Source organism: Meleagris gallopavo, chromosome 2, assembly GCF_000146605.3.
Source record: "Meleagris gallopavo isolate NT-WF06-2002-E0010 breed Aviagen turkey brand Nicholas breeding stock chromosome 2, Turkey_5.1, whole genome shotgun sequence".
Taxonomy (NCBI): Eukaryota; Metazoa; Chordata; class Aves; order Galliformes; family Phasianidae; genus Meleagris; species Meleagris gallopavo.
This window is the reverse complement of record NC_015012.2, coordinates 57,469,108-57,482,949: the sequence shown is the minus strand read 5'-3', so window position 1 is coordinate 57,482,949 and position 13,842 is coordinate 57,469,108. Positions and strand designations below refer to the sequence as shown.

At 38.3% G+C, this 13,842-nt stretch overlaps 1 protein-coding gene across 1 annotated transcript; it reads right to left on the bottom strand.

Moving 5' to 3' along the window:
- Window positions 1-2,146: 2,146 nt before the first annotated feature.
- LOC104909795 (rho GTPase-activating protein 18-like) lies at window positions 2,147-11,081 on the bottom strand. Its single transcript, XM_019612994.1, has 3 exons — window positions 10,988-11,081; window positions 4,564-4,733; window positions 2,147-2,413 (listed from the first exon to the last, which is right to left on the bottom strand). The coding sequence occupies exons 1-3, from the start codon at window positions 11,004-11,006 to the stop codon at window positions 2,162-2,164; spliced, it is 441 nt and encodes a 146-aa protein (XP_019468539.1). The 5' UTR covers window positions 11,007-11,081; the 3' UTR covers window positions 2,147-2,161.
- Window positions 11,082-13,842: the final 2,761 nt, after the last annotated feature.

The following is a 13,842-nucleotide window of genomic DNA, read 5'->3' as shown; positions in this document are numbered from 1 at the left end:
TAAAGAAGCAAAATTATCATCAAGTCTGGGTTGGAAAATGGCCTTTAAAAGGTGCTAAGGTTGCACAAATAAAAAATAAAATATTGTTTAGTCTCTCGTTAACGTATTCTTCATGCAAACTTTTATTAGTCTTGAAGTAGATAGGACACCCATCTGTTTTATGGCCCATGTGAATAGAAGAGAACGACTTCTGAAAGCTATACTCGCCAATACTAACCCAAAGCCTGTTGCCAAAGAATTTCTCAGCCAAAAAGTACAGATAACTGCTGCATGTTCAATTTTTCTGAAGCAGCATATAATCCTACATGTAGCTAAAAGCTGCTCATGCTACTCTCGAGCACAGAGCAGCAGCTGAAATTACTAAAAAGATGACAGCTCTTGAAGAAGTATGATATTTATCAAAGAAACATCATTTGAAGCACCGCATCAAGGAATTCTTCTCTATCAGAGTAAAAGGTCTACCATTAAAATACGTAGACTCATATATACATCCAATAGCTCTACTCCATTGCTCTATCACCTGAAAGATCTTGTCAATAATGAAAGTTCCTACTGAGACGTAGTTGAAGAAACAAACTGTAGGGGAGCAATAAAAAGGCAGCAGCACAGCATTGCACAGAAGAATCATGTTTTCATCATCTTTATGTACTCAAACACAAAGAAGAACAGCCAGTATATCCTCCACTGTATCAATCATTTAGGCAAACAACACTTCCTGAGTGAAGAGGAGGGGATCAGATAGAGCAACAAGACACTGAAATAATTACACTGAAGAGCAGATCTATAGGCAAGAAAATCTGACATGCCATTGTCTTTATCCTACACATTTCTATTTCACCTTTTTTAATCTTATGAAAAATAAGGCTTTTAATCAATGCAATACTCTTCACAACTGCTTGTCATTTAGACAAAGTTATTTAGGTAATGTACTCAACAGTAAGATTTGCTAAGAATGATCAATTAAAACTAAGACCCAAAATACAAGAAAGTGTTTGTCCCTTTCTGTGTATTAATCACAAGCAATTCTACAAGAAGAAAACACTTTTAGAGGATCAAGGTCTCATACATGTTTCTGTTTATGACATTTGCTCTTTTCTACTACCGAAAGCCAAGATCGTATTCTGAAGAATACATCGTACCTTGCTATATATATCTCAAGACTCCACTGCCTTCAACTATTTAAAGCGACCTACTGCACTGTCATACTGACTGAACCTTGAGGACAGGGTTTTGGCCAAAGCAAGCTTGTGATTAACTGGTAACACATTTCAAGCTCCTGTAAAATATTTAGCAGAAGCCAGAAATACAGAAAGCAAACAAAGCACTGAAAACCTCTAGCATCTTGAAATTAGTTTTCATGAGTCCCAAGAAAAGCACTGTGATAATATATACATATGTACTCCATTGGCTTGCAGAGCAAAATGGTACGTTGCAACTGTCTCAAAATCCTTTGCAAACGCCTCTCTCACACAGAATCACAGAATGGCCAGGGTTGGAAGGGACCTCAAGGATCATGAATCTCCAACACCCCTGCCATATGCAGGACCACTAACCTCCACATTTAACACTAGACCAGGCTGCCCAGGGCCCCATCCAATCTGGCCTTGAACACCTCTAGGGTTGAGGCATCCACAACCTCTCTGGGCAGCCTGTTCCAGCACCTCACCACTCTCTCTGTAAAGAATTTCCCCCCGACATCCAAATGTTTCATTTTGTATGTTGTGTTGTGACCTTAGGAAATACCAAATGGGCACAGCTATGTGACCCAGGAAAGTCTGTGCCAGACATAACAGGAAAGCAGGTGTCAAGGGTTGCCAGTGTCTTCAACCAAGATCAAGAAAAGCAAAAAGTCAGGAAGGACTTGCACAGTACCTACCTTCATAAGAGCAGGAATGACAAAAAGCACATACATCTGTCCTCCCAGGAAATCCCATAGAAACTTTTGTGCAGCCATTCCTGTTCAATATGCTAGTAAGGGGAAGGTCCCCCTTCCTCACTGCTTGGTTATCTGCTCATTTCTGGCCTGAGTTTTAACTTTATACAGAGAGCATAGTCTCTAGAGTGAATATGTGCATGAACTTGCCTAAAGTGTGCCCTAAGTTAAGATGCATAATTAAATGCTGCTCAATATCTGTTACTATTTATCAATTAAATACAAATTTTATGCTAGAAAATCATAAATAACCAGATACATTTGTTTTGTTAGATTAAAACCCATTTGTTTCAGTGTATGAAACAATAACTCACCTTTGGTTTTGATTTTTGCAGCTTTTTGTTGCTTGAATTCTGTCCCAAGTACGTCATAGAGAGCAGTCAATTCAATCAGTGCTAAAGAATAGACTTTCTTCATGTCCTGAGGGGCCAGGTCACCAATCTTCGTGGTTCCTGTTTTGTCCTTTGGCAGTCTAAAATTCTAAAGGCAGAGATTTGTAGCACAACAACAATTCAAGTCATAACAAATTACTTTGCTCGAAGGCTTCAGAGAACAACTTTTCATCATGAAGCCTGCTGCTACTAATGGAAACATGGAGGAATCCCCTGAATAGTTTGCAAAACAGACGAGCTTTGAATCATAGGAGGATTTATGTTGCTAGTAACTTCTGGAGGTCATTTAATCCAACTGCACATTCAAAGCAAGGTTAAATTCAAAATATGATCAGCTTGCTCCAATTATTGTCAAAATGAATTTTGAAATCTTTCAGTGAGAAATTCCACAACTTCTGAGAGCAACTGCTTTGGTGCTTAACATGCTCATGGAGAATTGTTTTCTTTACAAAATGGGATTTCCCTTGTTAACACTTGTATCCATTGCCTCATGTCCTTTCACAGTGCATTTCCAGTCTGGCTTTGTCTTGTAATTTACACTGGTTTCCACAGTTGCCCATTAACAATTCTATGCATGTACAATTGGCATAGAAATCCCCCTGCACTTATTCAATCAAAATAACATATTTGACTATCATACAAAAAAGAATAAAAGGCTTTCTTCTTACGGAAGGGGGAACCATAATTATGGATCATGTATATTGAAATAACTTCTGTACACTCAGAAGCTGCAATCGGAGATGAATATAAAGAAATGTGTTCAGATGGACAGGGAAACATTCCTAATCCACAGAGTTTTTTAACACTATCTTTCATCAGCAGGCTTCTAAGTTATACTATTTCCCGTGCCTGATCTTAGTAGCATACATGACTCAAAGCAGGAAGGGTGACAAGATCTCTTCTCCATTTGGAAAGAACAAACATATTCCAGAATGATTTTCTCATTCTTTACAGACTCAGCGATAGCACATCTGATTTGATTTGGTGGCTATGGTGAGTGGCTACAACTGTACATACTTGAAGTGTACATAAATACAATTTACAAATTGTAGATATGCAGTCAGTTCTCTCCTGCCTTGAGGTTTCATTGACTTGCACAATCATAAATGTCTAAAAATAGCTGCCAATGATGAAGGTGCAACAAATCAAACTGTAGCTTTTTAAATACGTAACTCCCTTCTTTTTCTATCATTTTGCCACTCCTTTCATCACTGAAGTAGAAATCCTCTATCACAAGCACTGAGCAATTTTTCATAAGCTGAGCTAAAGATATAGCTAAATCATGTAGTACACATGTAAATAAGTAAATACAAGTAAGCTAGACCATTATAAGCTGCATTACAGAAGTGTGATGCAAACCCTTTAGAATCCGTTTCTAAATATCAGTTAGTGTCTGATGCATAATGTTTAAACTAGAATAAATAGGGTACAACCTGAAGAACTGCATGTGTTTTTATTGAAATTAAGTGTTTGAAGAATTGAAACATTATTACTTCAGCCACTACATTTATTCAGATGTGTTTGGATTCGCTGCTAGACAAAAGAGATGTTCTTCACACGAGTCATTAGTTTGCAGGTCATACGTAACTGCACGTTCACAAAATGTTAGGCAAAGAGAGGTCCTTAGAGATGCCTGGGGATCAATGACAAAACATCCTGGAGGATCTTATTTTGTTTCTATTTAGATACTTTCAGAATTAGGCTTTTTTACTGAGTTGGAAGGTAAAACTGAGTAAAAAGTAATCCTTAGCTCCCTGCCACTTCACTTCAGACTTTTATAGACCACTCTGTTCTTCATATGCATTCTCCATCTATCTGTACCAGATAACTACACAAGGTTTTCACAGGCATCCAGTAACTCCTTTTAATTGACAAAAGATATTACCATTACAGAGATAGAGCATCTCACCTTGGATAACAGGAAAAAGAGCTGTAAACAAATGAAATAAGGACACAGGTTGTGTACAGTTACTCCACTATTCCAGCTTAACATTACTAGTCCATTATTTCGAACACATAAAGTGAGTTCTTCTAGAATGACAAGGACATACATAATGGTATAAAATAGTAATTTCCATGTTACTGAGAATACTATTCACAAAAATCTTGAGGTTTATCCCCATAAGGCTAGATCCAACAATATTCTTCTAAACCTAATTCACTCAGTGTCAGATAAATATCATTCAAACAGTACTACTCACCAGTGAAAACAATGATAGCAATAAATAGGAAACATACCGTGCGAAGAGTATCGCCCCCTCCATCCTTACACATTTTGCCTACTGAGTTGTCTTTGAGATTAGCTGCCTGTTCTGCAAATGGTATCTCCAAATTGATGTCAGTCTCTGAAAATGGCATGTCTTCAAGTGGGCTCTTCTGCTCATTAGTTCCAAGACTGAACTTCAGATCTGAAAACAGAGTAGAAAAAATAACAATCAACAGCAGCAGAATTGAGCATCACTCAACATATGAAAGCCAGGTAGAAATTAGTCCTATGCAAGAGATCAACATCTACTTGCAAATGCACTTACTCCTGCATTTTTCTGCCAGTTGAAAATGGAGATGGAGCTTTGTAAGAAGAGCCCTGTAGATTTTCTAGAAAAATTCTGCCAAGGCATGTGACCTTTCTATTATGAAAAAATAAAGGAATCCACTTCAAAGAAACAGCAGATTACCAAGATCTTCCAGAGCCAAATAGCTCTGGCATCAGAATTTTTTTGCCATGGAACACTTTCCAGACACAAAGATTGTAACACCTTGTAAGCAAAACAGCAACTTTTTTTTCTTTTGTAGTAATTTCAGAAGCAAAACACAAAGTTTATTCTACAACCCAAAACATTAACATCACAGAATCACAAAACATTTGAGGTTGGCAGGGACCTCTGCATCTGTTTGGTCCAACCCCTGTTCGAGCTGGGGCATTCACAGTAGGCAGTTTGTTTTTTTTTTAAGATCTCCGAGGAAGGAATCCCACTGGGCAACATGCACCAGTGCTTGGTCACACGCACCAAAAAGAAGTGCTTCCTGATGTTCACAGGAAACCTCCTCTGTTGCAATTCATGCCCACTGCCTCTTGTTTGGGCACTGAGAACCACTGAAAGGAGCCAGTGCTGAGTAAAGGGAAAGGATTATCTCTCTTGAACTTCTGGCAACGCTCCTCCTAATGCAGCCCAGGATACTATTGGCCTTAATTTCCACAAGAGCTATTACTGGCTCATGTTTAACTTGTTGTCCACCAGCATCACCTTTATGCATAGATGCTTTCAGCTGGGCAGTACCCAGCATGTGCTGATGCATGGGGATGTTCCTCCCAAGTTGCAAGACTCTGCATTTTCCCCTCATCTCTCCAGTATATCAAGGTCCTCTGCAGGGCAGCATGTCCCTCTGGTACATCAGCCACTCTCTCTAATCTTGTGTAATCTGCAGATTTGCTGAATGTACGCTCTTCTCATCGTCCAGACTATTAATGAAGATATTACACAGGACTGGATACAGTATTGATGTCTGGAGTACACTGCTAGTGACTGACCTCCAATCAGGTTTCATGCTTCTGATCATCTCTTCTGAAATCAGGCAGTTCCCAATCCACGTCAATTTCTGCTCACCCATCTCATGCATTTGCAAGCAATATTTAGGAATAATGGAGGCTACAAAGACATTCCTTCCCTCACATCTAGTCTAAATTTATCAAAACTGCCTAGACATGCTTCCACGATATTGGGAAGGACTAATTACAGAATAACCACATTACTTCTCTTTCTTTGTTCCTTATGTCTCAGTTGAACACTAGACAAATTTGGAATAATTTTTGCTTAAAACAAAACAAAAAAAAACCAGAAGAAAATAGAGAGGCAGTTCTGATTTTACAGAAAGAAGTCTACTTCTACTACTACTGAACTTCAGTCTGAATTTTAAAAATATCCAAAGAAGCAAGAGGAAAACTATATTGCAATTAACATTACTTAATATAAAGTACCAAAATAATTTAGCCAGAGAAAAATTTCAATCTCTCCAGCATTGCTTGTGATATAATGCTTCTCAAAGGTCACCAGGGTGACTTTTGCCAGGGTGAAGTTCCTCCTACAAGGCATTCCAAACGCCTTGAAGTACTTGTGTTTAATTTCAAACTTTCCTAAAACCAGAGCAAGTGGAAGCAAATTAATACTGCTCATTTCAATGAGATCACACTTCTGACATTGGCTCCTACCCACAAGAATCTGTTTCCTGTTCAAATATAACATACAACAAGTGCAGAAAGAGAGGGAAGGATCATACATGAGCTGAGGAGAACTATCAGCAGTACATATGCTCTCGTATATGAATATAGTATAACTAACAGACTCCTTTATGCCACTGTGGGAAATTTTTGTATGGTCTAGAATAATCATGCTAAGCAAACACAGAAAATCTCCAGAGAATAGTTATAGCTACAGCAACATTTGACGTGAAGCAGTGGAAAGGCTGTGGCTAGGCTGATTTAGGGAGAAGGCATAGGGGAAGTGTTGCTCTAAACTGATATTTCCAGTGGCCTGCTAAAAAGCTGAGTTGCAATCATGCAACCCAAACAACACATGAAGCATCAAGTTTAAAAAGAACATGTAACAATTTTTTTCTGCATCATATCTGCATTTAATTGACAGATGACATTTAAAACATGACTTGTCACTGCTATGGTTTAGAGTGAATCCTGAACATTACCTCCAACTGCTAGGGCCAAACTCAGAAGACAGGCAAATGGGTGAAGCCACCAATAGCCACTATCTGGTTGGACACTGTTTAATGCAACCACTCCCATTTCAATTTCATTGATGTAGAGCTGAGACAGTTCCAGAAAAAGCAGTTGAACTTGAGTTAAAATGTTTGACACTACTTACAGCCAAGCAATGCTGTGAGAAGTAGAATAAAACAATTCCAGATTTTACTGGTTGTATATTTCCAGATTCTCTTTTCAGAGTGGTATCTACTCACTTTTGATGGATTCTGAAAGACTCCTGAGGCATATGCTAAAGATTAAGCTGATTGTGAAACTAGAGCTACTGCTTTCAGTAAATAGACATATGAGACCTCAGTACCAAACATATCCTAGGTCAAATTCTTCCCTGGTTTCAATCTCTGGCCTCTGTGTGCATATGACTACATACACCATGTAAATTGTTTAATGCATCCAAAGGGAAGGAAAATTTTCCCTGTCCACCCAAGACTTTTGTCATGCTAATGTAGCCTATATGTGACCTACATACTTCCTATCAGCATGAGACAGATCTGATGGTCTGACATTAACAAACAATAAAGCAGTAGCTCTTATTTCAGTCCTCAGGTACCAAGGTACACTTCAAAGCAGATGCCTTGGTAACAGTGTACACATTTTAAAAAAGTCTGAAACTGCTGCTGTTGTGGGGAGTTTCTTATTGATTGCACTGTATTGTTTCTATTGTGCACTTATTAACTAGGAAGCAGCCGTAGGAGGAAGCAGCTTCAGAATTCTGTCAAGCTGCCAACTGCATGTAGTATTTCAGGAAAGAAATGCAAGTGTGATACAGAAAATGTAAATATTGTCTATGAGAATGTGGTGAATATTTTAAATCAGACTGCATTCTTTCCTTGGTTCACAGTGCTATTTAAACACCACATAAAATTATGGGAATTCTTCAGGAATGGGATCTAGTGTTGAGATTTCTTTTTATTAAGATGTGAAAAAATCAGAAGTGTCAACCTTGCTATTTCCTTATTTTGACAGACAATCTAAAGTATACCCCAATTGTGCTATACTTTTAAATCCTAATTGGTAATTGGGATGGCTGATTCTTTTTTAAACTGACAAACTATTTATCTATAATGTTAATTCATAGCTGACTTTTAATAGAAAGTTCTAAAAGCTCACAATCTTTTCACTAAATCTCTAGCACTCCAGCCATAAAATCCTTATTAACACACAAAATGAAAAGCAGAAGCAAATTCAGTTAAAAAAATGCAACTACATTTCAGTCTTTTTTCCTACCAAGAAGTACGTTCTACTCCTCCATGTTACATGAAGTACGTTCAGTTCTTTCATTCATTTACCAGATCATCGAGCTTTGAGGTTGCCTTTATACAAAGGTTTTACTTACTTCCCTTGTAGCTAACTCAGTGCATGGGACAACCAGAGTCTCACAGTAAATTGACTTTTGCTGATCCCATGGTAAAGTTAAAGCAGATGAGTAGCTAAATACTCATTATTCTTTTATTATTATTTCTTGAGATGTTTCAATGACATGGATATCTATTAATTTTCACAGGCATCCAAAGAGAATTACTTTTTTACTTTGGTAATTGTTGAACATATTGCTAGCTTTGGGGGACTTCAGTGAGGGTTATGGATTGTTAAAATGAAAATGCATATATTACTCCAAATTTTCTTTCTCTTTCTTGTAGACACTTTCTGTACCTACATGAAACAAACAAACACTCAAAGCCAGCAAGAATGGGTCCTTCCAAAAAACTGAAATGTGCTTCTATTAATAGAAGAAACTAAGGAACTTGCTAAACTGTTTTGTTTGATCAGGCAGAAAAGAATGAAAACGTACTGGTTTCGTGTTTCTCTACTCCCTGAGTCTGCATACAATGCTCAGGCAAGAAACAAGGTGTGCTGGACAGGCAAGAATGGAGGAAGAAGAACAGGTTCACACAGCCCATTTGTGTTCAGTCTGGCAGAAGCACTTGAGAATGCTGCACTCAAATACCAATTTAGGAACAGTCATCACCTTTGGAGAAGGACAAAAGGGATTCATTCACTCAAACAGTTTTAAGAAATCCAACATCTCAATTTAAGATCTGGTATTTTTTTTAATAATGTTTGAGATGGTATGCATATTTTTCAATTAGAACTGGTACAACTTCTTTGTTAAAGGGGGTTTCCACTTTAAAATAATGCCTTTGGATTTCATAAATATTTAGTATCTCTGAAATACCAAGCACTGTTTACTTCTTGCCTTAAAATCATTCACTGTTTGTATAACACTAATTAGCCCATCATTCTGGAGGAAAGATCACAGTACAGAACTGAAACAGGTGCAGTGCTTTTAACACTGCTGAACTTGGATGGTTTTTCCTTCCTGCTCTGAACCTGAGAGCAGGGCCCACTTCAGCACACTGACAAGAGCAGAAGTGTATGAGAATGTAAGCAGGCTGCATTTGCCATCCACATCACAATCTGTGCTGTGGAGAGCTAGCATATTGGAGCTGCTTTTCAGAATTTCCTATTTCTGAAGGGTTCATCAGGGCCACTGGTAAAAAAGAACCAGATGTGATAAAAACTCTGTAATAATTGCTTGGTAATTTTCCAGCTCTGAATCCTACAGTGCAGTTTATTGACACAAGCACCAGGCATCTCTTCCTTCCCTTCTGCTGAACCAGCAGCCTGGCAGTCTTCCCAGTTTTTATACAGTTCTTATTCCAGTGAGGTTTGCTAAGAGTGAGAGAGGGAAGGATTAACAACACTTCTGGAAACACACAGTTTTAGTGATATTAAGAGCTGTTCTATATTCGTCTCTCCCAGTTCAGCTTCCAAGCATATCCTGTATTGTTTGTTGCTGCTTCTCAAGTTTAATCCTAAAGCAATTCTTTTTTTTCTTTTTTTCTTTTTTAGAAAACTGAATAACTGTATACAGGTCAGAATTCTAAAACTGAAGAAGTTCATTTCATGGCTTAATTACAGATAAGTAACTAAGTAACTTGCAGTAGGAAACTTAATCTACTTTCCTGAGTATTTAAGGAAGCTGTAGGGTCCAGTTGACTCCTATATTCTATCCAGTCACCCAGAAAGAAAGAAAAAGAAAAAAAAAAAGACACACAAACAATCCAGAAAAGCAGTGCAGTACCTTGAAGCTTAAATGGCTGCCAGATAATATGATCTAGACAGGCATGATGGTATGGCACATACAGTGCTTCCTTCATCTCTAAGAAATGTAAGATGACGATATTTTATTACTGTCACTCAAGAACATCAGAAAGCTTTGTCAAAGTCTTTCACCAAAATTCAGACTCTCAAACCGGAAACTTTGGATTCATCCAAGGACTTCTGTTTTCCTCTGTTCTACATGACTGGGAGATAGCAGGAGAAGTTCTGCAGGTCTTCCACATGTATTGCACCCTTTTTGCATAATCACACACTACAGAACACAACTCAGTCCAACCTGCACAGAATGCTAATTTCTTCCCGTTTTCCTTGTAAAAGTAAACAACCTTTTCTTCCAGCTTTGTTTTTCTTTCATTATGAGCTGCAGACATACAGCCAGTTCTCGCCTGTGTTGTATGTTTATAGTTCATTTGTTTTTGTTCTCTTATAAGCTCATCAGTGCATATGTATACTGCTTAATTTCCTGTACTTTACAGCAGAGATAAACCAGAATAGATAAATTAAGGATCAGGAAAGACCTTAGCACAACCTTTGAGAAGAGACTTCTCCCAGGTGACTTACTTACAAGATGATCACAAACAAGGTTTCCCAGATGGCTCAAAAGATACAACAGCTACACTTAAAAACTTCACAAGTGCACAACACAGGCCAGAATACGTTTTCCCATTTCATTTTATTTTGCCCAAAAGTTACTTGAAATACTAATTTCTGAAGTAGATTGCAAAACAGAAAGCCTACAAACAAGAAAAAAGATCTGTCTAGCATTACCTTTTGTTTCATCCTGCATTTCATTTTTGTTCTCAGTTGTTCTTACAGCTGAGGGTTCACTTCTATCACAGACCTAAGAAAGGAACAATAAATACAATGTAAAAGCACACCTACATATTCCAGTTAAAATTCTTTTGCCAAAGACTAAGGAGATCTGAAATCTAAGTAATTAAGAAAGAGGTAATCCTCCTCTTCCTAAAAAGATACGACTTAATTTTCCAGTTTTGTAAGGAATAAGAAAATGTAGTCTTTCTACATTTCTGTGGTGCTGCACAACCCACTCCCAAGATTCCTCACATTCTATAAATTGTATTACAACTATCATAGAAACAATATTTCTGAACATATAGAAAATCTACATCAGTACATACACACATGGGTGCACATACATCCACTTATTATTTTTACCTCCATATAATTTGTATGATCTTTTTTGCAACTTAGATCAACAACAAATGTTTAGCACTCTGGATTTTTAACGATATATAATCAGCACTGTTTAAGTCCTCATTTGCTGATAATATAAATAAGAGTTTTAAAGTTTTGTCCTACCAAAACAAACTTTTATACACACTTCTTTTAAAATCAGATATCTTGAGAGATAAAAGGAAGCATGACTTCCTGGATAGACTGGATCGATGGGCCAAGGTTAACTGTATGAGTTTCAATGGGGCCAAGTGTTGGGTTCTGCATTTTACAAAAACCCCAGGCAATCCTACAGGCTTGAAGAGGAGTGGCTGGAAAGCTGCCTGAAGGAAAGAGATCTTGGTGTACTGATGGACAGCCAGCTGAATATGAACCAGCAGTGTGCCCAGGTGGCCAAAAAGGCCAATGGTATCCTGGCTTCTATCAGGAATGGTGTGGTAAGCAGAACTAGGGAAGTCATCCTGCCCCTGTACTTGGCATTGGTGAGGCCTCACCTTGAGTACTGTGTTCAGTTTTGTGCACATCAGTACAGAAAGGGCATTGAGGTGCTGGAGCAGGGCCAAAGAAGGGCAACAAGGCTTTTGAAAGGCTTGGAGAACATGCCCTATGAGGAGAGACTGAAGGAACTGGGGCTGTTTAGTCTGGGGAAGAGGAGGCTGAGGGGAGACCTTATTGCTCTCTTCCAGTATCTGAAAGGTGCTTACAGCAAGAGTGGGATAGGTCATTGGTGACAGGACAAAGGGAAATGGCCTGAAGTTGCACCAGGGTAAGTTTAGGTTGGATATTAGGAAACACTTCTTTACAGAAAGGGTTGCTAAGCACTGGAATAGGCTCTCCAGGGAGGTTGTTGAGTCACCATCCCTGGATGTGTTTAAAAACTGTTTGGATGTGGTGTTCAGGGACATGATTTAGCAGAGGATTGTTAGAGTTAAGGTAGTATGGTTAGGTCATGGTTGGACTCGATCTTTAAGGTCTTTTACAACCAAAGTGATTCTACGGTTCTATGATTCTTAGAAAATTATTAACGTTCCATGGATGAGTAGCAGCACACTGGGAAATGTACAGATAAGCAGACTTCCAACCTGTCAGAAAAGTCTAGCTTCTCTTTGGCAGGAACATAGCAGGAAACTTAACAGAAACATTACAACACTATTCTATTCACTAGTCTATTGTTTTACCTTTCCTCCTGCTGCCCCCTGATGAAGGGAGGTTACAAGACTCCCAGATACTATTATTGAACTGGGATGACCTCATACAGCTGCAGATAGTTTCAGTCCTCTTTAGTTATGTAAAAGCTTTCTAATGATGAGGGTATATTAAAGTTACCTAGGAAGTTGTGCAAATTATCTCATGACCGGCTTTCTGTGACTGATAAATAAACCCAAGCAATGACTTCAGAATTATCTTGCTTTGGAGAAAGGTATGCAGAATAGGTTTAAGGGCCTAAATTTACATTATTTTATTTCAGTCAAAGAGAAACGTTTAGGAGAAACTTTTTTAAAAAACTATTTCTATATTTAATCAATATCTTGTTACATACATCTCACATGGCTATATTCATCTGTCTGCTTGCATTATTCTTCTTTGATATTATCAGCATCAAAACATGCAGTTTAAGAGAAGCAGAAGTCTACAGAAACACTGCAACATATGCTTTTCAGACATTGCAATGTCTGAAATATGAAAATATTCATGTTTAAACAGGAACATGAATATTTCTTGTACTTGACCAAAATAACAAACACACTTGAAAAGGAAATCACATACCCTTAGGTTACATGATATTTTACCTAAATTGCTCTACTATTAAATCTTGTAATTTTTTGGGGTAGTCAATTCCAAACCAAATCCCAGAAATCTTTTATGGAGTTTGTATTTCTCCTGTAACCACATACAAAGCAGAACAGTGAATGGGAACTTCTGCCTCCAGAACATACATTTGAGTTTACGAACATCCCCCACTCTGTTTCACCTTCGCTGAAGATGAAAGAAGCTGCACAGGGAGAAGAAGCAGTTAGGACAGGGAGGAAATAAACTCCTCTCAAAATCCACCATGCTAATGCTTTGATGGCTGCATAGCAACAGCAGGAGTGAAAACCAAAGATGGGGCTGGAATTTGGTAAGCTAGTGGTGTACTGCCATCCAGCCAGCACCTCCTTCCAGCTGAAAGCCTGCTTCCCTTTGGAGGAAGAGAGAGGATATACTTCTCTGCAGAAGAGGAATTCTAATTACAGTCCTGTCTTCCTCCTTCCCCTTTCATGCATGTGGGAGAGCAGCTTTCCTGCTCAACAGCTCACAAGGGAAAACAGGAACCTTTCAGAACCCAGCAGAACAAATCGCCACACACTTTTAATGATGTTCAGGGGACCTAGGAGTTAGTACAGGGGTCTAGATCCCAGCTGACAAACATTAACACCTAGCCAGAAAAA